This window comes from Emydura macquarii, unplaced genomic scaffold (assembly GCF_026122565.2).
Source record: "Emydura macquarii macquarii isolate MOO-44397 ecotype Brisbane River unplaced genomic scaffold, CSIRO-AGI_Emac_v2 contig_1230, whole genome shotgun sequence".
NCBI lineage: Eukaryota > Metazoa > Chordata > Testudines > Chelidae > Emydura > Emydura macquarii.
Genome location: NW_027131367.1, coordinates 12,410,852 through 12,436,487, shown reverse-complemented (window position 1 = coordinate 12,436,487; position 25,636 = coordinate 12,410,852). Strand labels below are relative to the sequence as shown.

General features: G+C 45.2%; 1 protein-coding gene across 4 annotated transcripts in view; it reads right to left on the bottom strand.

Annotated features, from left to right (window-relative positions):
- The window catches only part of TMEM104 (transmembrane protein 104), a 61,390-nt gene that overhangs the window by 15,732 nt on the left and 20,022 nt on the right, over positions 1-25,636 (bottom strand). For all 4 annotated transcript variants that reach the window (XM_067547504.1, XM_067547508.1, XM_067547507.1 and 1 more), the window contains exon 9: positions 8,039-8,132. In XM_067547504.1, coding sequence (XP_067403605.1) covers positions 8,039-8,132 — 94 coding nt within the window. The remainder of the gene's footprint in view (positions 1-8,038; positions 8,133-25,636) is intronic.

The following is a 25,636-nucleotide window of genomic DNA, read 5'->3' as shown; positions in this document are numbered from 1 at the left end:
CGATTTCACTGCTGTCACGGTTTATCACTCTGTAAAATGGGGATAATACCCACACACCTCATAGGGTCATTGTGAGGTTCAGTTAACAGTGCTTCGAGGTACTAGGGCAGTGCAGAGTATCTGTGGCCAGTGAATCTGTCTTGAAGCTCAACGACCACACCTGCTCTGGTTTTCCTGGGCCCCCATCCAATGAAGCGTCACTTCATTTGCCCGTGGTTTGGCATCTCTGCTCTAAATAATGCCCTTTATTAAGCATCTTTACAGATTCGGTGGAATGCACAGTTGCTCTCACTGCTAGTCTACACTCTCTCCATCCCCAAATGCGCACGGCTGTCATCATTCCGGATGTCTTCACAGAATGAGGAAGTGGTAGTGATCTGCTCCAGCTTACTCAGCCCTCCACAGGGCTTTCCAAACTGGCTCTGCACCCAGTCGCAGGCAAGGCAGCCATCGCTGTATCTCCTCCTGACTGGCTGGGACGTTCTTTTCAGGAACATGAACTCAGCTGGCAGGATCCTAAATTCCATCCAGCAGCGGGTGTCACTCTCAATTTGCATCTGAAACTATCCGGGCGCTTTCACTCAGGCTGGCACCATTTCACCCCATCCCACCCTACAGACAACACTGAAATGAGTTCCTCAGATGTCTCTAAAAGCAGGCGCAGCAGAGAAGCATGGCCTTTTAACTAACGCTTCATAAATATATTCTCCTCTTAGTGAATTATTTATCCTCAAGGGCTCCTAAAGCGCCTTTCTCCATTCCAAAAGGAACCGAGAAAAGCAGGAGGACTTGGTGAAAACGACATCCGTCAGTGTCCTTAAGGCAATCAAAATTGCAATATAATGTCCTGATTTTATAGTTCAATTCCTCCTTCCCCCTCCCAATGGTGGATGTAAGAAGAGACTAAGAGGGCAGAGGTCTAACTGGTCCTTCCTTAAGCTGTCACAGTAAGCTCTGTTTTTAATCACTAGAAGAGCAGCTGCCTAGAGGACTGTACAGCGGCAAACTAATCTCTTTGCAAGAGATTGAAAATATAAAACTTCAGATACTGTCACTACCCCTACATCAGTCTTACAGCTTCCCTTCTTCCCCATCTGCTATGACTGGTGTTAAAAAAAAAAAAAAAAAAAAAAAATAGCCAACTGCCCAAGGATTTTAGGTTGAATCATCTCCAGCTTGGCCAGTTTAAATGTGAATCAAGATGGCAGTGACTAAGAGTCACCACAACATCTGAGCTTTGTTCAATGGTCTCGGGGAGATGATCTTGGACTAATTCTCAGTGGACAGATGTCCACTGCAACAGCCTCCATCACAATTGTTACACCCTGGGTGGTCAAAGTGGAGATGCCAAGGGATTGAACTGGTACGGAAAATGACCTACCCTCTCGGCCCTCAAAGCATAAGGGAGGTTATTTTTGCTGCCCAAGTTGTACCTGTTCTGTGGATACAGAAAGGATTTCAGTCTCCAGGGTTGTGAATCAGGCATCTTGCACCGGCATTAAATTCCAGATTGGGGGGAGGAGGGGGAGAATAACACCCCCCACAACAAGCCCAAAATAGGCCTCCTAAATTCCATGGTTCCCAAGGACTGGAGAGGGAACTTTTAAGGTGTGTGAAGGTTAACATGGACAGTTCCACAATAAACAGTGGAGGTCAAAGTGACAGATGCAGGTTCTGAAATGGAAAGGTTAAGCTATTTCAAGATCAGCCGATTCTATCTGCAACACAGCTTTGTTCCTTCTTCCGACAGCTGTGCTAGTTTCCAGTGTGGTTTGAGACTAGAAGAGTTCTCAGAAACAACCACCTCTGTCACCAAACTGGTCTGCGAAATACTGCTAGCACCCCACCAGCATGGTTTCAAATGTATTATGGACCTAATTACAATAGGAAATATTTCTTCAGAGAAGCCTTGGCCTTTGAGGTGATAGAGGATGGTGGTGGTGAGAAATTATGTCCTGGTCAAACAAGGCTTGTATTATTGTTCAATTACTTAAAATTCTGGAAACAGGCAAACATACAAATATGCACACCCGTATGAAAGTGCAATAAAGTGGAAGAAGGCAAGCTAACAAGACACTGCACCTTTCTGTAGGCAGGGCAAATTTAGCAGGAGGCAAGTCTGCCCATGAGAAAATAACGTACATAATAGAAATGAAAGATGGAAAACTTATGAGATCTTAGTGCACGCTCTCGAGTCAATGAAAGATTGTTCTCGACAGTAATGCCCTGGCACTTGGGAGGGGAGCAATGGCAAGCATTGAGATAGCAGCTAGGGATTAGAACCGCATATTCTGGGTTCATTCTTGGTTCTGCCACTGATTCGCTGGAGGATAATTAACCCTCAGTTTTCATACCTGTAATCAAGGGGCTAAAACTTATTTACCTCAGAGGGCTGTTCTGAGGCCTCATCACTTAGTGTTCCTGAAGTGATTTGAGATCCTTCAGCGAAGGTATTTCTAAGGTGCCTATCTAATAACAGAAAAAAAATCCAGAAAGGATCTCTATTGCTGAGCCTGGAGGTGGAAACGGAGTATCAAAAGCTATTGCTGGGTAGTGAGTGTCTGTGTGGGGTGGAGTAGGTCAAGGAGGAGGCAGCAAAGGGAAAGAGAAAGGGGGAGAAAATTAATTGGTCTCAAGTTTAATTCCAGAATTTGGGACATGATTGTGATGGACCCTCTTTAAAAAGTACAGTGACCAGAACTGATGTGCTAATGGTCTGATCTGAATGCACCACAAAGCATCATAGGGAAGGGGGGAAGGAAAGATAGGAGAGAACACCCACAAGCCAGCAACAGCCAAAGCTGAAGGAAGTTTATTCCTCTCCAAAATGGATCTTGATTAAAACGCAAGACTTTCTAATAACTACAAATGGGGCACCCAGCGCACAGCCTGCAGTAACTGCCCCTGTGTGAAAGCTGTCTGGGAACGTTTGCCAGTGATGATTCAATAACAGCAGCAATATTCATGCTGTCACAGTCTTCAAAGCTGGTGGTCTCTGCTCATAGAGCTGGGAGTTTCAGGCTGTAACAGGCTGCAGTTAAATCGGTTTAGCTGCTTAATACACAATAGCATAGTATTTGCTTCTGAGCTTCTGGCCACTAAACACTGTCCTTTCATTATCTTTCCTAATCCATATCCCTCCCATGACACTGCTGGACACAGCCATCATCCAACAATGAAAAGCACTTCTGTGCACTGGAATGCCCTATGGTTCCCACTGGTGAAACACCTGCATGGCTTCAGAGCCTTCTGCCTTTGCCAGATTCTGAGCTGTGCGTTGTGATCCCCAGACAGTCCAGACACAGTACCAAGGAGAGGATGTGGAATATTGCTGAGGAGGATGGGGATAAGGCACAACCGCATTGTGACCACTGCCTCCTTGATGGCTCCAGTGTAAATGGGGGGCTGGAGCACTATTTAGGTCATTGATAATTGCAAGTGCAGGATTGTAATTTTTTTTGGGGGGGGGGAGGGGGGGGATGATTGGGCCTCTGAGACCAACCAAAATCACTTCTTGCAGCCTTTGTCCTCTATCAACACACAGGAGGAGGAACAGATTGAATGAAGAGCAGAGTAGTTCTCTGGGATATTTTGGGTTTTTCAGATAAAAATCAAATCTCTCAAGGTAATTTCCTTGACCAGGGTGTAAAAACATTATTCCAAGAGCTGAGCACACCAAACAGCGTTAAAGGATCAACTCCAAGAGTGTCTTAACCCAGCTAGAGATCAGTCTACTTGTACTGTTCTGACAATTTTACAACAGTTTTACGTTATTTTGGGGGTGAATGAATATAGGAAAGGGGAAAAGGATGTTACAACAAAATTACCTGTAGAGAATCCTTCGCCAAGCTAATGCGAGAATTTGTACTAGTATCCTACTAGCAACAAACACCTTTCAATGTTATAGCTAGCAAGGTTTTGACCCTCAGTTGTACTCTGTAAAAATAACAATATTTGAAGAGGGCTGTGACTCAAATATTAGAACACTTTCATCTTGCCAGCATGCATTCTTCTACAACTGGCTTAGAAAATAAAGTTTTCAGCTTAGCTCAATTAAACACCTAGACTAAAACATTATAATCCTGAATCCTTCTGCACTGTCAGATGTCGCTTAGGGCACAAACAAGGGTACAAGACTCCTGTCTATGTTGGGCCACTCTTTGCATGGCCCCTCTATTGCCAAGTCCAATAAGTTTCCCCTCCGAGTAGCGTTCGATGGAGGGATTCTTTCAGTCAGCCCCTTTTGGGTGTTCCTCCAGCTTCTCAATGGCATGGAAAGGGAAAAGAAATGTATTTTTCTGTGTATACTGGCAAAGAGGAGCCATGTTATACCACAACCATCTCTATAGCACAACAGGGCCTCATGATGTATTGAAACTTTTTAGGTAGCCATCTCATAGCGTACTAGCTTCCTACTTGGTCTATTAGGGACTGCATCTATGTGGAGCAGAAATTCTCTGAGAGCTGATCTAGAGTCAGGGCAACTCACTGGCCTTAGCAATAGTGAGAACACTAGTATAAACTGGGCTAAGGGATTTTTAACCACTGTTAAACTTGTTCAGAGCAGGACTAGACAAGCAGGTAAAAACATCTGAGCTTGGTTTACACTACTGCTAGCATTGGTATTAGGCCAATTCTGGGAGACTTTCTGAAAACGATGAGGGTAAACAAGGCCTGAAATAGTTGTATTAACTATTTTATTCATATTCATAAGCCCAGTACACAGCGATCTGAAACTCTTACAACTGTGGAAGAAGAGCTGTGTTTAAGATGTGGCAACATGCTTTCAAGTCTCCATGTAACCAGAGCCTTTATCCATTGCATATTCTACCCCACCTGCGAAAACGTACGTGTGCCCTCCTTGCTCTTATCTTGTTAACACAGGGAAGTGCTTCTCCATGCTGGTCTGTGTTTTCAGATGAGTTCTATGTGCCCAACAAGCCCAATCAACAGATTCCCAGCTGTTTGGTATCCCTAATGTTATTGCACTTGTCCTTTCAAGCCTCAGATCATTTCAAGGATTCCCCACGCCCCTTGGCTGTCTGAGTGCTTTAGTCTTTGTCTGCCTCACCTGCACACAAAGAACTTCCACCCACCAAAAAAGGAAGAATGCCACTGCTGCTGCAGTAGCCCAGCCAGGGGGAACAACCCCCAGGCATTGCTGGTCCTCTGAATTCTCTGAACCGCTGGACCAATTTTTCTTCGTGACACGGATTTTAGTGTTCTCAAGGTAGCTTATTTTTCATGGCGAGATGAAGTCTTTACATCTCATGGAGAAAAATGACCGCTGTAGGCTTTGTTAATCTAAGTATTGCTTCCGAAGAGCACGTGGCTCTGCGAAGAGGCGAGTGACATTTGATTATCACTTAGATCAGAGGGAGAACGAGAGAAAATAACTTTCAAAGGCAAGGATGACACCGTTACAAACACAAGAAGAGACGACCTTCCCATGCAGCTCTCTCTCCCTCTCCGCTGCCAAGAGTCAACCTTTCCGCTACTGTCATCTTAATCTTCAGTACACCTGGGGCAGTGCAGACTGATGTCAGCCACTGCGGCTGGGAAATCCACAGGCTTTTACTGAGTGGGGGGAAAGGGTGAAGTGTATCTCCTGCAGCATTCGCATTAGAGGCCAGTATCAACTGCTAAGGACACAGCATAGAGATGGATCAGTTGCACAGAGGAGTGGCTGAGGCTAGTGCAAAGTTCACGCACTTGTCCAAAGGGGCTGGCTTGGTCAGCTTATCTCAAAGGGGAGGTGAAGTGCACACAGCGCTTTCTCAAAGAGGAGAAGCAGATGTGTCCCCTTAACTGCATAAAGCCAGCCCGGTAGAGTGGCAGAGTTTGGCGCTGATGCTCAGGATGGGTTCCAGAAATACTTTCCCCATCACCCTGCTAGAAAAGGCCAGGAAAGGCAGTCACCGATCCTAGAGAGACGGGGAGCGGTGCCTGGCCGTAGTATGTCAGGAGGACACAATCAGCACCCCAGGAAGTCCAAACCAAGCACAGGGGCTCACTCCTTCCTCAAGCACTGCTTCAGAATTGCAAGTGCATGGTGCAGCTCCCCCTCCCCTACAAGCTGTGCTGTAGGAGCCTAACCCAAACCAAGTGCAGGACTCCATCCTCTCCCCAAGCTCTGCAGCAGAATCACCCCCCCCCCCCCAAGCCCAAACAAAGCATGGGGCACTGCTCCCACCCCACGCTCTACCGGGGGGATGTGGGGGGGAAAGGAGGAAGAGAATCACCAGCCTGAACTGAAACCATCAGGATCCATCTTCACCCCATGCCCTGCAGCAGGAGTATTACTCTATTTACTGTATAAACCCACCTTCCTTTTAAGAATCTTCTTGTCTAATAAATCTATTACTCATTGAATCCATTGCAATAAGTAGCCAACGAGCTACCACCAGGGCCATTAAACATCATTATCTGGGGCAGACATCCCTTAACGGCCTGACATGGGAATCAATCAGGCTAAAGCATTAGTTTCCCCTGCACCTCTCCAAACACTACCTCTGTCAAGGAAAGAAAACAGAAACCAGGCTCTGCAGATGGGCCACGGTTTAATGATCACCCTCCCTATTCTGGAGACAGCTGGCTAGGAACAGACCAATGGCAGGCCATTTGTAGCAGGGGCCAGGCTGTCACGGAGACTGGCTGAGGTCTGACTGATGCATTTGCAGAGAGAGGAGACCAGATGATCGGAAAGGGGCCAGGGAACTAAGAAGAAATTATATTTTTTGCTACCTTTAATACCCCTTAATGAGATAACCCTTCCTTCTGGGGACACGGGCCTTTCAAACCTTTCATGTGCTCAGACAACAAAGGAGAGACACTGACATTCGAGATTTCACACCAGACTGAGTCAGTGTTCATTATTTAAAACCCCTCGCCATTTGAGATTCTGCAGCTTACTCTCTCTTATCCGCCGTGGGAGCTTCATTTCCCTAAGCAACATCACCAATAAACCTCACCTTAGATATTCTCATCCAGTTCCCCTCAAGTACTGCTAGAGGTTTCAGATCAGGATCACAGGCCTTTGAACTTGGCTAACAGAAATTGGCCTTTACTGCTTACCGAGGTGATACCAAACAGGTGAAAAAAACCCACAGCCTGAACTAGGGAAAGTCACTTTTCCTTTCCGTCATGGGCTAATGATAGGTAACAGTTATCTAATCTGGGTCTGGAGTGGACTGAGATAAACACTCAGAATTATAAACCTGGGCAAAACAGACTGTTCAAGTATGCAATCTCTTCCTGAAATATGTACATGAGGCCCAGATTAAATGCAATTAAGTTCTTGGATGACTAGCAAGATTCAGGATGGGTTCTCCATTAAATACATGAGTACTACAAAGAACAAATCAAAGTAGTCACCTCCTGCCACAATGAACCATGTCTTGATGGAATGGATTCATCCCATTTATTTCCAAGACCTGGACTCTGAAGAAATTGACCCTATGATGAAGATGCAACCACCACACCATGCCACAAAATCCAATAGCCTCATCAATCAGAAACATCTCTAAAATGCCCATCCTCCCCTGCCTTGACACTGGAAAATCCAGGTGTTGGTGTTCCAGTTGCGAGATGGACAGCTGGTCAACATGGATGGCACTCTGATCACAAGAAGCAGAACTCCCCACACCTTCCTCCGAAAACAATCTTTTGTGGTAAGTTTTGCTTTTTAGTGAGCTATCATAACACACACCAGGGGCTTGGGGAAGAAGGCAGAGTGTCTATTGAAAACAGCTTGTGTTAGTTAAGAAGTTTCTGAGGTAGCATACCATGCACCAATGGCAAGGCACTTGGAACCAGGTACCATTTTAGCCAGCGTTCACTTACAAAATCCGTGCTTAAAATGAAGGGGACGCTGGGTTAAAAAAAAAAAAAAAATCTATGGTTGACTCAGAGTTTTGAGTGGGCAGGATGTGCAGGCCATGACAGTTACTCCAACATTTATATACAATACCTGTGAATCAGTTTCCATCAGAGTGGCAGGGTGGGGGCTTGCTAAAACTGCAGCAGTTCATGGACTCACCTATCCATCTCATCAGGGACGTCATGATCTGCAGATACTTGGTCTTCTGGACATTAAAAAAAGTGAAAGGACCCAGTAGGAGAGTAAATGCTGCCTGGAAAGATAAAACAAACAAACAGGAATCAGGTTAAAATAAGAATTTTGCTAATAAGGCCAAAAACCAGTGAAGTGAAGAAAGCTTAGCTCAGGCACAACTTCTGTTTGGCACCAAGATTTCTTCACCAGTTAGTTTTAAAGATGGATTGGCTGAGACACAAGGAGGGGACAAATTAATTGCCTGATGTCAGACTATATGCCTCAGGCAGAAGTAGAGTTCAGGATCCTCTTGGCTTCCAGACATTTGCTATCACCTCTACAGCTCGCTGTTACTGACAAGTTTTAGCACAAACTCCCAGTGTAACTTTACGGAACATTAAATATTAAATCTCTGCCTGGGTACATGCTCAATTTGGGTCTTGATAGCTGTAGCTGTGACCAGTCTGGTTGAATTAACATAGATGGGCTTGCCTTGAGGTGTGCTAGGCTGAAAAACAATGGAACTTGCCAACTGTCTAGGGTGAAGCAGCTCCAGGTAAACTAGTCCCTGATGTGCTACATTTTCACACTTCTACAATGAAGCATTAACAACAGAAAGTAACAGAAGCAAAGCACACCCATGAACTGAAAACTTTGAAGATAAAGAGCTTCCTGGTGAGTTTGCTATTAAGGAACTCTCCCTGCAGAGTGTGACAACAAAGCTACCATCAGCAAGTGTCCTGATTAGGCATCCAGCAATCTTAAATCATAGCCACCAGACAGATGCCAGAGGGGTCTCTAAAAGCTAAAGTGAGGGACATTGCAGTACCAGGATCTGCTGCGTATCTTACAGCTTCCCCTCACATACCCACAGGCACTTGGCAGAAAGCAGGACTAACTGAGAAGACTTACATTTCCTTAGGCCTTGTCTAGACTAGAAAGTTTTGTCAGCGCAAGTTACAGAGATGATCAAAAAGCATTGTACAGACAACATTTGTGCCTGTCCACAAAGCAGTCACTGTGTCGCTGAAGAGCATCCACAGCTGGTGCTCTAGCATCAACAGTGAGAGCAGTGCATTGTGGGCAGCTATCCCACTGTGCAACTTGCCACCAGGAGTTGTGGGAAGGTGGAGAGAATCGCAGTGCATTGTGGGGAAGGGCTCCATATCCCATGATGCAGTGATTTCCGTCTGGTCATTCCATGGGTTTCTGATGGCATTGCAGCATGTCCCATTCATAGTCCTTCTCTGCCATTAAACGAGGAATTTGACCGTACGTACCGAAGTTCCTTAGGCACTGTACAGCCATCTCTCCCCAAATGCCGATCAGATCCAGAAGCTCCAGTGTGCTCCAAGCAGGAGACCATTTGGTGCCTGGAGCTGCCATGGTCAGCTGGGAAGATGAGATGTGAGCTCTCCACGCCAACCAAGCAGGAAGTGGAATTTAAAAAATTCCCAGGACTGGGAGCTCAGGCCTCTTGGCTTCTACTCCCAGCTCTATCAATGATTTGTTGCGACACCTGGGGCAAACCACTTGTCCCCTGTGCCTTGGTTTCCCCGTTTGCAAAGTAGGAACGCCAACAGGTGTGTGGGTGAGGATTCAGGTTTAAGAAATGCTTCAAGATCCTTCAGATGAGATCTTTTGTGCTTCCTGAATGTATTATTTCAAATATAATTGACAAGTCTTAGACAGCAAAAAACAAACATCAAGGACTTTCAGGTCTAATACAATTGAATTAAAAGTATTTCAGAAATTAGATATTTTTTCTCTGCCCTTTTCCTTTTTGTGTTATGTTCCCTGAATTCCCCTTGCCCTATCCCATCAGCAGCCTGCTTTTCACTGACTGCCGTTCAGTCCCAAAGCAGAATGCAACCTCTAAGGGCTAGAAAGATGGGGACAATCATACTAGTAAAGATACAAATACAGCCCAATGCACATGTGGAAAATGCAGGTGAAAAGACTTGTACTAGCACCAACAAAACAGGAGCCAAATCTACCACCACTGAAATTACAGATCCACGCCCAACTAACCTCTTAACACACGCTCAAACTGTTACACATAATCCCCTTTCAAAAAAGATGATTAGCTCATGCATCAGTAAGAGCTGAAACAAAGAGACAGACGAGGGATGGTGATAATTAAGGAACAGGTGTCCACTGCAAATTAGAACATACCAGAACCAACTGGCAAAACAGCCCCTTATTCTAACGCCAGGCCTGACAGAGGATCCCTAGGAAGCAAAGAGGCAGGGTTTGAAGTCTGTATCTCTGAGCACATCTGCAGCTTTGGTGCTTAAGTAGGCGATGCAGGGCCTGATTGGTTTTTCCATCTCCAGACACACTTGTAAAATGAATCTGGAGAGGAAGCAGGGATCTGAATTCTGTACCAGTTGTGGGTGAAAATATAAAGAGTTCTTTTGGGGTTTTCCACTCTAACTTCTGCACGGCTATAAATTCTCCTGCTCCCAAGCAATCCTGATCCACTAAACCCATCAATCAACTTCAGAGTACAGCTTCAAACTCTCCCTCAAGGACTCTACTCCTCAACTCATTGGAGTGAGATGAACACAAATCATTGTGCCTGAAGGTATGGATTCATCCCTTCCCCGCCCTTTGTAACAAACTATCTTTTGGTCATAATAAAATCCTGGGATTGGTTTGAAGGCATGAGGTATAAGATGAGTTCAAGAGCAGCATAAATTCTGCATGGTACCTTCCCCACTCAACTCCCATCAAGGAACCACATTGGGCTTTCAAAGATCAATAAGAACAATGCAATGGCTTTGATTGAGATGAGTCACGTTGCACTGTATTGTACAGATTTGAGAACAGATGCTGTTTATAGAGTGAACAGTGCTACATGCTGAATTGCCTTAAAATGAGATGTCGTGAGTAGTGGATGGCATTAAATAGCAAAAATCAACCCCCCCAAAATAAAGCTGTGCCAACCTCAGAGAGATTTTGAACAGCATAGGTAATGGCCATCAGTTTCAAACCAAAAGCTCCTCCATTTAAACAGTAAAGGAGGATCAAGAGATTAGTAGAAGACCAGTGTCTGGGCCCATCCTGACTAGCTCAGGATTGGAGAGCTAAAGAGACAGACCAGCCTTTTCAAAGAGATGTTTCAGATAGGAAGCCTTGCAGCTATTGGAAAGGTGTGTGTAGGAGAGGAGATAAATATGAACATGGAGGCCAAGATTTTCAAAACTGTGTGTTTAAAAATAAGCACCGCCTCCCCTGACACAATAAAGATTTAGGCACCTAAATATGTTGGCAGTGGTGTTTACCTCAGGGAAGGGAGTCAGCCATGTTTTTTTGGTAAGTCATATTTTCATTGCAAGGATTTTCCAAATCATTGTCTTCATCACAAGCTGCCAAGTTCAAACTGATCCAGCTTCTGGATCCGCCCCAACAAGTTAATTAACCCCCATAATTGCTGTTACCCTCTTCTTGAGGAATAGGTGAGTCCAGACTGGCATCCAGGACACAGAAAAAGCCTCCATCTGCCAACATTTTCCAGGTTTAGATCTTTCTCTAAAGTGAGATGTTTTGCAAACCCTGACTCATTACATGCAACAGTCAACAAACTCTAAATCTGTATAGAAAAATGGCATCAGTTACCCGCAGGGAATTCAAACAGCACTGTACGTTACACACCAAGGAAGAGTTCTTCTTACATTTTCCAGTTCAACTCCCCTGCTTTCTGCCTCAGAAACAGCTACGGCCTCCATCACCTTGGCTACTAAGTTTCAGCAAAATAACCTGAGGCAGAAGGAACAGGCAAATCTTTAACTGAAGTAGATTAGTGGTGGTTTACAGCTACAGACAACAAATGGATACAAAAGGCTCGTTCATTTGAACCTGAACAAGGAAAAAGAGATGTCAGCCTTTTGGCTAAAATGAAGTGCTGTGTCTAATAGCTCTTACATCCCTTATGTGGAAGGGAGATGACAATCGTTACCACACTCTTGTAGGGGACTGGCTCAATTATCTGAGGGGGTCATTCCCTAATCTCTCTCCTCCAAGCCCTTCCATTAATAAAAGTTAAAAATATATATACACAGGCCTGTTGCAGTGGCCATCAGGAAGTCATGCACAAAAAACTGAAAGCCTCTTTTTCTTGCAAACTTCTGTTTGTGTTGAAGCCAGCATGACCCAGTACATAACTAGATGGAAATGTGTTTGTGGCTTTTACTGAAGATTATGTTTCCAGTCAGAGAAAATTAGAAGCTTGCTAGGACAGAAGAGAAGACAACAGCTTGTCTCTCTGAATTATGCTCTACCCGGTGTGAGCTGTGTGCAGCAGGCCAGCGATCTTGAAATTGGGTTGTTCTTGAAGTGCTAGGATATCTCCTCTCCTCCACCACCCCCAATTTTTTTTCCCTGACTATAACACTGCTGAGATTTCAGAGGTTACCAAAAAACCCAAAACAAATAGGAATCCAGGTGTCAGCTCTTAATATCTGAAAATGAAAGACAAGCCTGCCGACTCTGAGCCTTCTTGCTGCAGGGACCAGACTAGGATTTGCTGTTATTGCTAGAAACACAAACAGCAATTTAAAAAGAAGTACAGTCTTTGTATTGAAATTTGCATGCTAGATAAGTAGTAGACAAGCCAGTTCTAATTTTCTCTGACTGGAAACAATCTTCAGTAAAAGTCAAACTCAGAATAAGGTTACGCTTACAAGACGGTAAGGGTCAGTACCAATGTGGTTATGTAAACAGGATGGCTATAGTACTCAGTCAACATCCACTTGTGATGATCAGTTGAGATGGTCCCAGAGAATGTTTCCAGGTATTAGACATATTGACCAAGAATTGAATCAGTGTAGAAGGTGCTTTATGCCAGAGTCAAAGGGTTATGTTGGCCAAACAGGCTCTTTATTGGATCTGGAGGGCGAATATATTATCATTGCTCAAGTCCTCGATATTCACAATAAGCAGACGACGTTTTATTGAGTTGGTTCGGCTGCTCTCTCGTATCTTTTTATAAAGCAATAAGTCGCAGGAACTAGAATTAGCATCACAGACTTAGCTGCTTCACGTATTTTAGATAGCATTACAAGAAGTAAACGTATGTGTGCTGTGAGTGTGCATGCACAGATGTGCCAAGGGACAGTGATGAAAACAAGTTTCATTCATAACTGCCATTGGAACTTGCTTAGTTGCCTTCTAGACCTAATCTGCAGAAAAAGCATCCACAATGTTTAGCATTTACTGAGAAGTATACTAAACTGAGTAAGTTCTGTACCTTTTTGATTCAGAGCCTGGAGTATCCCCAAATTACGAGCAATGTTTGCTTAATATGAGAACTAACCTCATAACCCCAGCCCTATGAACCTTGACTCAGAACAACCACCAATCCCAAATCAAATCTTTCCTCGAGGTTCCTGGTTCTGGCTGGTGGCAGAAGTGCTGACATCTCACATGCAAGGTTATTCTCATACAGTAATTTCAACCCAGTGTCTCGGACATTGGTGACTGCACATCACAAGTCCCGGGCAGCAGTTTTCTTCCCACTGAAAGGGGAGGGGGGATACAAATAAACACTAACCATGGAGAAATCTGACATTCATAAGCATAAGGACTAGAGATTTAGATCAACTGAATCACTCTCTTTGGTAAACTGTGTTGCCTCAGTCGGCAGGCTAAAAACTGGATGCTTTGCAGACACTGCAAGGCTATGGGGATGGAACATTCCCACGGTGGAGCGGAAATTAACAGAAAGCAAGCCCAGCTGAGCCGACACCTGGGAGAGGAAAGCATCCCTGTAAGATTGGTTCTTTAGAAGCACTAAGCAAGGAGAATCTCTCCTCGAACAGAGCAGAAAAAGCAGTCACTTCATAGCTGCTGTCAGATGCGCAGTAATTCCGATGCCAGCTCTGGCTGGACAAGATGTCCCTGAGTTCATCAAGCTACTCCTGCAGCCTAGGTGAACGCTGGAAGCGATGGAGACAAAATGCACCACGGCTGAGAACAGCCTACGCCAGGCAGCTGGCCTAGCAGAACACTTGATGAGCTCTGCGGCATCTGGCCCTCGACAAGGAGACAGGAAACCGTGCTCCAATGTGTGAGGACTGTGTAAGAGGCCCTGTTCTGGACCCTGCTTGCATCAGGTGCTTCCCTACAGATTACATTTAGAGAACAACGAGGGAAGCAGAATTTGAGATTTAGCTCTGCTGGCAGAGGCAGAAATTTGTGATTTCATCCCCTGACCTACAGTCTGATTCCAAGTTTATAGGAGGAGTATTTCAACTGATTTCAGGGGGCTTTGGATCAGGCCCGTGATAAGCATCAGGACACTTCTGGAGCCAGTCAGAATGGTGTAAGTCACACTTCTACCTGAAAGAACTTACCAGGTTTTCAGCTCCCGACAACATGCTGCTTCTGTTCATAGTCACTGAGGCTAAAATAACAGAGAGTGTCTAGCCACCTTAAAATGTAATCACTGGTGACTTAAACACTCCATTTGCAGCCTCTGTAACTGCCACAACAGCGCCACCACCTCAAATGCGGCAGCCACCACCCTAATCCCCGCACACCTGCAGCCTCAGCCAGTCACACCACAGGCTGCAGTGCTTATAAGGACCAATCTGTTAGATTTCAAGGAGAGAGGCTTTGTGGTGCTCACTTCCTTGCAGTGAGCCTCTCAGACCTCCTTCCGAACCTCCATTCTGCCACCTCTCCCCCTCTGACAGAGGACACACTCCTCCCTTCTGTGTGATCTCCGCTCTCCAGCTAAAGGGCCAGATGGCACTTCACTTAGGGCTGCATTCCAAGCTTTCATCGGTAAAGCTTCATCCGTCACCATTTATCGTAAGATATAAAATATATGAAAAAAGAGACTGATTGTTCATACAAGGTTCCCTCCAGATCCTTTATAAAAGCTTAAATATGAAAGATGAAGATACAGAGCCCCCTATCGGCTGGCGTATGGACCAGTAAATTATCAGTAGTCAGGTAATTATTGACTCATTTAAATTGGTTAAAAAGATAGCAGCAGCAGAAACGGGGATTGCTCAAAGAGGCTGAGAGGTGAGTGGGTTTTTAACCTCTGTTTTCCCCTCATGGAGTAATGAAGTTCCATGGAACAACGCTGCCTCCATTAGACACCGCATGAGTAATACTTATGGATAAAGTATAACTGGCCTTATTTCTATCCCCCCGAGAACAGGAGAGCTACTTTGTCACAGACATCTGCTGCCAAAGCATTGCTGGTAATTAACATGCAGCTCTCAGGATACACCATGGGGGTTTCTACGGTCATAACTCACGGGGAACATATTGCCTGTACAAAGAGCAATCTTCACAGCTGGTATTCTCCTTCAACGTACTGAATCTACACAAAGTGGCTGGGTCAGAGGTCAGATATTCTTCTAGAGCCAGAACTTCAGTTGATGAAAACCGGGATAGCTGCACGGAAGGAAGGGGAGCTACACCTACGACACCAACGGAGGATGGAGTCCCCAGTGTCTTCAGGAATATGAGCCAGTGATGACATTACTGCCCAATGACTGCTCAGTGGCCTATGTTAAATGCATGTGTTTGTTCACATCCATTTCCAAGTGGACAAGTGTCTATCCCACAAAACACCATCACAAGTCTTGCCCTCACTGGGGGTCTCAGAAAGACCAAGGACTGAATGGACCAGAGAGACTGAACCTCCACTGTGGCCCTAGATATAGCCCCTCAACATCAAGGCCATAGCACATTGGTTGGGCAGCACAGTGAAGCTTGCTTCAGAGTGCTGTCTGAGCTGTAGCTCTGATGCAGGTAAAGAGAGGGCTAGCACATTTCAGTGAGCACTAAATTCACTTAATGCCTCCCTCCCCCCCCAAAAAAAACTGCCACTCAATTTCCTCCCCTCCTAAATCAAATAATCCAAACACGGCAAAGTGTTTTTGAAAAGTCATCCTGTGCAAAGATTGCAGTGCCTGGCACACGTACCCAGGATCGTAGCCAGCAGCAAGCTTGCATTCTCTGGTGTAAATGTGCTTCTGTAATCATTTTTCATAAGCAAGAGAAAGATGGAGACCAGTAATCTCCCGAGGTGACTGCCATCCAATTCTTCATCGATGAGGTATTTATGGTACAGTCATCTGCAGTGTCTTGTAGTCACTTTAGCGCGTCCTTGACCCCTGACCTCCTCTACTCTGCATCTTCTAATTGCATCCGAAGAGAGTGGGAGGGGAGAGAAAAAGCTGATGGCAGTAGGAGAGCGCTTGAAAGTGGAATGTCAAGGGCGTGCTACACGGCAGTCCCGCAGAGTGAAGTTGCAGAGCTGGGCCTGGCTGTGCCCTCCACCAACTGACCTCAAAATGGAGAGGAAATAGAGCAGGAGCCTGCCGGACACCGAGTAACCTTGAGGATGTTTTGCAACATTAGCAAGCAGTGATATAAACAGATTAATGAGCTTCAGCTAATAAAGTGTGAGAGCATATTCATTACCCCTCCCCAGACAGACACTAGCTAACATCCATGTATATAGCGGAGTACTGGCAGCTAACACGACATTTATACTTAGTTAGAAACCCCTCAGGTTAGACAGTGTGAATGTGGGGAGAAACAGATCGCAGCATGGAAGACCCACAAGCATGTCTCTCCTTGAACTTTTCAGGGTTAGGAGGTCCCTGGGATGTGAGAGCCCTGGGGATCTGCTGGCATTAGTGGCATTCATCACTGAGCTGTAATCTTTGCTTCCTACGTTCCTTCTCCTCCCTTGCGCTAAATTCTCAGTATGGGTTACACACTCTGGCCCCTGAAATGAAGTTCTCCGGGCAATAAGGGAGTTTCATCCAAGTTCACTGTTTGGTGTGTCAGAGCAGTCGGCTGGAGGCACACTAACGCATTGTAATTAGGAGTGCGGCACAAAAGCAGGGGTTAAGTAAAGCAGTAGCGCTAGAGGCTACCTGGGGAATTTGCTCATTTTGAGTCTCTCTCCTCTCCTTCCTAGTCTAGGGCACACTGAACGGACTGGTGCAATGAACCCTCTGGATCACGTCAGAGATAACACTTCTGGGCAGAAATTATACCCATCACAATTTGCTACAGGACAAATCCGACTAATCTTGGGTTATCTGTATTTAGGGTAGCCCCTAGAGTTTTGTCATCAGTAGCTGCTGGTCTGGGCTAAAGATCACAGCTTTGGTCAAGATAACATCAAATGTTTCACCCAAACAAAAGCAACAGGATCATAGAAATGTAGGGCTGGAAGAGGTTATCTAGTCCATCCCCCACACTGGGGCAGAGAGGGGGCTCAGGAGTCACAACCGTCTTCAGAACCCCTCCATGAACAGCGCTCCCTAGAGGTGAATAGACAGACGCCACCCAGCTCAAAGCCTCTTTCACAGTCTCCTCTCATGGCAACGCTCACAGAGCAGCACTGCCTTGCAATCCTATGGCAAGTTTGCCCTGGGGCCAATAACCCTTTTTTAGTAACTTCTTAACGAAACTTTTGGGGAAGGAAGGAAAATGGCTATCAAGGTCACTGTCCTACTCAATGGAAATGCTTGTATATAGTTATAGCCAGGCCAATAAGGTCGCTGTTTTGTTCACGACTAAGAGCTGTGATTTCTATTTTTAAAACAGTGGAAAAAGTATTAGAAAATATAGTGACCCACCCAGCAGACTGCTTAGCTGACCTAACAGGTCTCTTCCAGCTCCATTTCCTATGATGCTGTCACTACAACAATATGAAACTACACCCTTAAGATAGCAAGAGCATTTAGAACTTACGTTCCATAAAACGATACCGAAAAAACCCAGATCAGTGGGTCTCTTGAAACAGGCTGCCCTAGGAAGAGTCAAAGGCCACTTTGAAACCTTCCTGATTTATGGAGTGAACAGACGATCGTGACACCTGCCCAGTGCAGGAGAGACCGGTCTCAATGATCAAGAGAGAAGGGGGTCTAGGTTGGTGTCTCGCTGCCTGAACAAGCTCTGTTCCAAATTAGGTCTTTATTTAGAAAAGAAGCTGCACTCCCTCTCTGACTTGCTGCTGGGGACTGCTCTGACGAGGTACATCTCCACTGCACACTAAGGTATGACGGCAGCTCAGGTAGGCATGCTTGCACTAGCTTTAATTATTTATATGACTGTAGCTCCTAGAGACTTAGTCATGGACCGCGGCCCCATTGTGCTAGATACTACACAAATGCGAAACAAAAAGAAGGTTGCTCCCTCAGCTGAAGTATAGACATAACCTTGGAGGCAACAGGTGAGTTTTTCCATGTGCAAGATTTCCACAGAGTTAAGAGAAGCTCTGGGAGAGGAGGAAAGGTGAGCCCCCGACACATTTCCTCACTTCCCTCGTGCAGTTCAGCCGCTCACTAGCCAAAACCCCCGACAAATCTTAAAGCCATCGTTTATTATGATGGATGTTATGATTGGTGTAATCATCTCTCAGGCTCCAGAATATAAAACGACTGCTCTAAGGGATCAGGAAGGAATCTCCCTTCTTCCACAGCACAACATGGCACAATTGGCCAGCGGTTTTATTGGGACCAAAAGTATTCACCTTCATCCGACAGATCTGCCACTCCTGGAGGCGGGACACTGGACTTGGAGCAGTATGGTCCTCATCTGGCAAATCCTAGATTCCTAACAGAGACTCCAAAAGCAAAATACCTCAAGTGGGACAGTCTGAATGTCCAAAGCACGCCAGGAGCAGACAGATGGCAGGTAGTTACACTGTGGTTTGAGCTGCCTAAAGCCAATGACATCCCACACTAGTCGTAACAGGCAGACCACTTCTGGTTTGGTTTGGATAGCCTTTGGTCAGCGATCATAGTGCACATGTCCAGAAAGGGATCAGGCAACCATATGTAAGAGAGCATGGTGCCTTTCCCCCTCTGCACAGCCCTTGCTGACTGATTAGAGGTGGCCGAGGGAACAAGCCTAATTATTAAGGCCCTTTGTTAGGAGTGCTCCAGAAAAGCTGAGTGCTGGGATGAGTGACAGTGTAATCCAGGCTTCATTTAAGAAGAAAAACCACTTCTCATTGTGAAGCGAACAGACAGCTCTGTGCAAAAAACACATTCCAGTCCCCTGCACTATCGATTTCTCTGTAAAAAGAGACAAGCTAATCCTTTAAAGCCAGTCGCTTCAATCCACGTTCTTGCAGTTTCTTGGAGTTCTTCCACTGTGTACCAAAGGATCAGTCTCCTTCCCAAAGTCCTGGTATCAGGGTACATTCACCTTCCATGCGATATTCCTCTTGTCCTAAGGGAAGGGAGGCTGCAAAGGAAGCTAACATATCAAACACCAAAAGCTGAACTTTATAGCTAGAGACACTGACATGACAAGTTTACATTGAGCTTGTGAAACACTGCACAGATTTCTGCCACTGCATGGGTCAAATCAATTATAAACAAAGCCTCATTCACAGAGGCTGGTCATTAACCAAAGTTACTTTTTTTTCCCTTTCCCTTCTGAGTTGGGAAACATTGAGGGAAAAAAAGCCTTGTGAAAACTGTCAGGTTATCTGTCAAAGACACATGATGAGCAGGCAGACTGCGACAGAGACTGAACTGAACAACAAGACCGAGGGCACAATGGCCCAGAAATACTGTATTAATGAGGCCATGTGCTGATTTCAACCTTATTAGCTCCACGACAAAATGCTGAGAATTGCTTTCCTACCCCACACCCAGACAGCATTTATTTTGATAGAACTCAGCTCCCAGTTTTTGCAGCAGCTTCAGAGCAAACTTGGTTCACCTCTTTAAAAAGTTGATGAGATGGAGACAGAAAGGAGACCCAGAAATCAGCTCCTGAGACTGGGCTTTTGTGTTATTGAGGCATCCATTGCAACTCTAAGTTATGGTTGTGCTGCTAGTTGCACTTAAAAGGAGAACTTCAATCCCTCTGTTTCTCCCAGACATGCATACACTACAGCAGTGGCTTTCAGCTTTTCCAGACTACTGTACCCCTTTCACGAGTCTGATTTGTCTTGCGTGCCTCCAAGTTTCACCTCATTTAAAAAATACTTGCTTACAAAATCAGACAAGAATGTAAAGATGCACTGTTACTGAAAAATTGCTGACTTTCTCATTTTTACCCTAATTATAAAATAAATCAATTGAAATATAAATATTGTACTTACACTTCAGCGTATAGTATATAAGGCAGTATAAACACATCACTGTCTGTATGAAATTCTAGTTTGTACTGATTTAACTAGTGCTTTTTATGCAGCCTGTTGTAAAATTAGGCTAATATCTAGAGGAGTTGATGTACCTCCTGAAAGACCTCTGCATACTCCATGGGTATGCGTACCTCTGGTTGAGAACCACTTCGCTACAGTATTCCAGAAGAACTGAGAGGCTGCAGTGTTCTGGATCACTAGTGTAGGTTCTTTCTGGCTTCCAGTTCCGTAATTGCCCACTTGAGTAATAGATGCCAGTCTTTTACACTGACAATCATTTATTTGTTTTTAATTTCCACATTCGTTTTGCAATAAAAAGCACTGGAGTGTTTATAGTTGGGAACCACATGCTCTAGCCTTGGCAAGAGAATCTTGCTAGGACACAGCCCTTCTGAAAAAACAACACAGGATGCGACAGCAGTGGCTGTACATGGCTGCAGCTGCCCTGCTGTAAGCTGCAGTGGTTTGGAACGTTACTACTGAACACTGCTCGATTAGTGTTCTAGGTGATTTTTTATAAGCAAACAGGCATGTTGGCTTCACATCACACAATAAACTTCCCCCAGTTTTCCTTGTGATCCCTCTCTGCAGGATTAGGGTTAGCACACCCAATAGTGGACTCATACCACTTGCCAGCAGTGCTGCTTTCCAGTTGATGACTTAGGAAGTCCATTCTCTCTCCCCCGGACACCAGTTTCCCACTTGCTGGTTCTGAAGGTCTCTAGACCACTCTTAATACAGAGACCTGCAAAAATAAAAACCCAACGAACAGCAGCTATGAGCTACTTATTACTGGATCTGACGGCCAGGGTGCTAGAACACAGGGAAAGTGTCCTCAGCTGCAGAAGGGAACACTCCGAGCAAGCGCGTGTCTCTCCTCAGAAGACGCATTCAATTCAAAGCACCACCTCTCAACTCAAGGACTGTTCCCAGCACCAAGGAGCTTGGGGAGCAGAGTTAGATCAGCTGCTCATGTTGGGACAGCATTGCCACTAACCATTTACATCATAAGGCTAGTGAGAGCTGTCCACGGGACACCTCCACCAAGGAAGGACACCCCTGCTCCCTTCCCCCTCCAGAGGACTCCACATTTTTTTTTTGCATGCTCTGAATTTTTGCGTAGCATTTTTGTGTGTTACTGAAGAGCTGACATGTTCCATCCCAGAACTGGCTGTGCTTTAGCTCCAGCACATTGTGAAGTGATCCTTTATATAAAATGCATAAGGCAATTTGAGATCCATTTGGCTCCAAAGGATTTTTGCTAAGTGGAAGCTCGAGAGCCAGCTGGGGCTGCAGTCTTGAAAACCGCTCTGGAAAGGCTTCATCTGCCCAGGGTTGTATTCAGCACAGGGGCCACTGGGGTTAAACAGTAGTAACAGCCATTCCAATTAGCATTAGCATGGGAGAAGGGTAGGCTGTTGACTCAGATGCTTGCATGTGGAAGCGTTTTGACTTGATGAAGGACACCCAGCACTAAAAGCTTCTGAACAGGGAGGCTGCATGTTGCTTCTTCACAGCAGAACCCACAGAAAGCCACACTAGGAAGAGGGGTATGCGCAGGGGTCCAACCCTACAGTGGGGTGAGTGAGGGCACACAAACTAAGAGACATGGGCCTATAGTGAGAAATCAAAGGCACCTCTATGCTCAGATGAGAGAGACGGATTCCCAGGTGCAGCCTTGTACCCACACCAAGAGACATGGTCAGTCAGAGCTGAGGGGAATGCAAGGGGGCAGCCCTAGAGGCAGAGAAGGGGGAACAGCCCTACAGAAAAATAGCCCTACAGATTGCAATGAAAGAGAACCCCAGCAGGAAGGATCTGTGCTGAGACAAGGAGAAAAGGGGAAAATGCATCTACATAAAATGGATTAATTCACTGTAGCCCTTTCAGGTTCACTTCTGAATCTAACAAGACATTCTTCGTGCCCCTGGATTGCCTCTCCAACCTTCTGCACCAGCCCCTCTCAGTTTCAGAGAGGCCCAGCTCCAACTGCTCATTATTCTAATCAGAACGGTCAGGCTGGGGTGACATTGTCCCTTCCTGAAGAGAGATAGCAAGTGCCTGCGAGCTCGCTCATTTTATTCACTGCACAAGCATGTTTCCAACTGGGATAATCTCCATTAAACCATCTGCGCTCCCATCTTCACTCGGCCCGCACCCGCTGGGCTGCCTGTGATACTGCAGCATCTGTGAACCTGTAGAAGTGGATGCCATGTACCTCTCCCAATCAGCTAAAAACCCAGGACATCCTCCCACAGAACAGATATACCCAATATCCTTACACTCCCTGGCTTGGCTTGGCAGTGGTTATCAGTGGCAGGGCCTTTCCCCCTTCGGGAGTTTCTGTTATGGGAAGGCACTGGAGTCCTGCGTTACCAGGAAGGGAGGGCTGATGGAAGAGAGAAAGCTATAGCATTCCCGTCCACCCCAGTGCAGAACCGAGGCAACATTTGTCACAGTCATGTCTGCATTTTAGGTCAGACTCTCCAGATGGCTGTCGATTCCCGTGATTTAACCCCTTATTTCTTTCGTGACTATTAATCAGTTGACTTTGCTCTAGCAACAAAATTATTTCACCATGAGTGTAACAAGAAATAGATGCAAGTCCAATGCAGAGAGGGTTAAATCTTAAGTCCACTGTTCCTTCCCCCAGGCTATCCAGCAGATATTTGGCTGGCCTTGAGGGAAGCGTTATAAAATGAATTGCAGCAGGGCTCGATGACCCTAAATCTGTAGGCTAACTGCACTATGAAACATACAACAACAGCAGAGACTAGATTATAGTTATAGCTCACTCCAGGCTGCCCTTAAAAATGGGCATAAAACAGCCAAATGACCCAGAAGTCACTCTGGCTGAAGAGGTTGCCAATTGTGTTGTGATTAACTGATTCGAAGGGAAGAGCAAACATTATCAATTTGCTTTAACTGCAATCAGTGTTTGCCATCCACAGAGTGACCAGGCCACGCAGCCTGCGCTTCCCTCGCTAGCCGATTCACCCAGTGCACCAATGCTGCGGCTTTCAGAAGCCCAGCTTCCAAACCCATCTGGGCTTCCCAACGGTCACACTGAAGGAAGCAAATGCAAACATCAAGTAACGCGATAATAAGGAGGGAGTACGACTGAGCAAAACCAACATTTTCCATGACCTGTTTATATCACAAGCCACCGTTTTTTGAGACATAATTTATGACCAATGCGATAACACTCAGTTTGTGGGGGATGAAGGTTAACATGGGCCCAGCAGACTACACGCAATCTTTGCAGCCCCATATAGGTGTGCTAGATTCTGTAGCAGTAATAAAAATGCTGCACAGGCAGGCAAATCTCCAGAGAGGGACGTAATCAGTCTAAATAGGCTTATTATGTACGTGGTGCTCAACATCCACGCCCAAAGAGAGGGAACGGAGCCCATTTCTGGAGGACTTTTTTGGACATTAAACCATGAAATCAGATTTTATGTCAATCATTCTCTCTTGCTTTTCCCCAGCTTAGAGTTTCAGTGCTTGAAACAATTACTACTGCAGAGGAGAAAAAAAGGGATGGGAAAAAACAGAGTCCTTGGGAAGGAGGCAGGACTGACCTCCTGCTGACAGGTGGCAATTGAGGTGAAAAATGCCCAGTTGGTATGATGCCTGCGGTTGCCACGGATTCCACAGAAAACATTAAATTGACCATTTGGCCTGAAAACAAATGGAAGTACAAACTTTGTCAGTAATTTGCTGGCTGCGTACATATAGAAAGAAGTGGGAGCTGTGGGGGATTCATTCTCACTGAGGGTAGGAAACAGAGCTGGATAGGGTATGACCTTGGCTGAATTGTACTGACCTGCTCTTACGCACCCTCAAAGATGAGCCTGGAGCTCAGCCACTAGGAACAGTGAGGAAAGATGGGAAAACGAGACGAGCTCAGGAGACAGAGCCTAATGCTCCCAAAAACAGTGCTGGTTTCTTTGGAGGATAGGAAGCCATTCCTTCTAAGTCCTTGCATTGCCTTTTTCTTCCTTCCCATACTGGGAATTAGTATGCAGAAAAGGCTCCTTGTTTCAGCTGCCTGATTCAGAATCCATTCACAAGAAGGAGAATTAAAACTCAAGAACAAAAGGGTGCCTGGCCCCCTAAGGACATTTCTCATGATGGGTAGGAGAAGGTCCGTTTTGCTCATGTTCTTGAGTCTGATTCCCTTTCTCCACTTCCAAATGGCTCATTTCCCCCTTTGCGTGACCAGGCTCTGGCTACCCTGCTGGTCCTAGAGAATCCACTTCTGTGCACAAACCTGACAATTTAAGGTGAGAGTTATTCCGTGCTGGATGTAAAGTGTTGTGGTAGGCACACACGTACACACACACGGATTCTGAATCAGGAAACCTCTCTGCCAAATTTTGATCTCTTCAATATAAAATATTTCACGACTGCTGATGTCATGTTTTGTACAACAAGCAATATTCCAGTTAAGCATTAAAAACACTTCATGCAACAGTCATCTCAAAGCACCATGTTTTGAGAAGAAAAAGCTTCATTGCACCACAACCTGCTCCATGGAAAAATAAGTGACTAGGAAAGAGTTTGAAATAATGCAACAAGAGACAAGAACTGCAGCCCTTTTTCATTTGGTGGAAGTATTTGCATCTGTGAACGTATCACTCAGTATCTGGTCTACCCAACTCTGCGTTACTGTTTAGCCACAAAGCCTACTTTCCTACAGCACAAATTTCAGACTGTTTATGCTACTTTATTGAGAATTGTTGTGGTTTTAAACAAGTGATCCTTTCATCCTTGGAATTTTTCAAAGTGAAATTCCAACAAAGCTAAGAAGGGAGTTGAAAATCCTGTGTTTCATGAGGTCTGTACTGAAGCATTTTTAGCTCCTTACAAAGTAATATTTGATTGACATTGGCTGTTAAAATGCACATTTCTATAATTTAATAATACCCTATAAAATTTGCTACTTTGCAACACGAAGGAGAAACACTTTTTTCCATGGACAAATATAATACAGACCTACCTATTGGTCGGCTGTTGCCTACAAGTTATAACACCAGCACCAAAGTCAGTTTAATTTTTCAATTCTCTTTGGAAGTGTGCCATATTAGGAATAGTTCTCCTTACCTTGAAGACAACAACATGTTTGCAGTGGATCTCAATGTGCTTCATAGACAACTAATTCTCACAACACTCTTGGGAGCTAAGATAATTTACCCCTCTGTAAAATGAGGGTAAAGCTAAGACAGAAGTTAGGTGACTTGCTCAAGGTCAAGTAGCAAGTGAACTGAAGAGCTGGGATTAGGAGCCCTGATTTGCTCCTCTTAGACAACAATGTTGCCCATATGCGTATCTAGTGGGAAATTTAGAGATGTTAGTGAAGATGTAAATGAGCTCAGAGGTTGCATTAACAGTTGGGAGATTTTCTGTATGCTCATCCCATTTCTGGAGCAACTCCA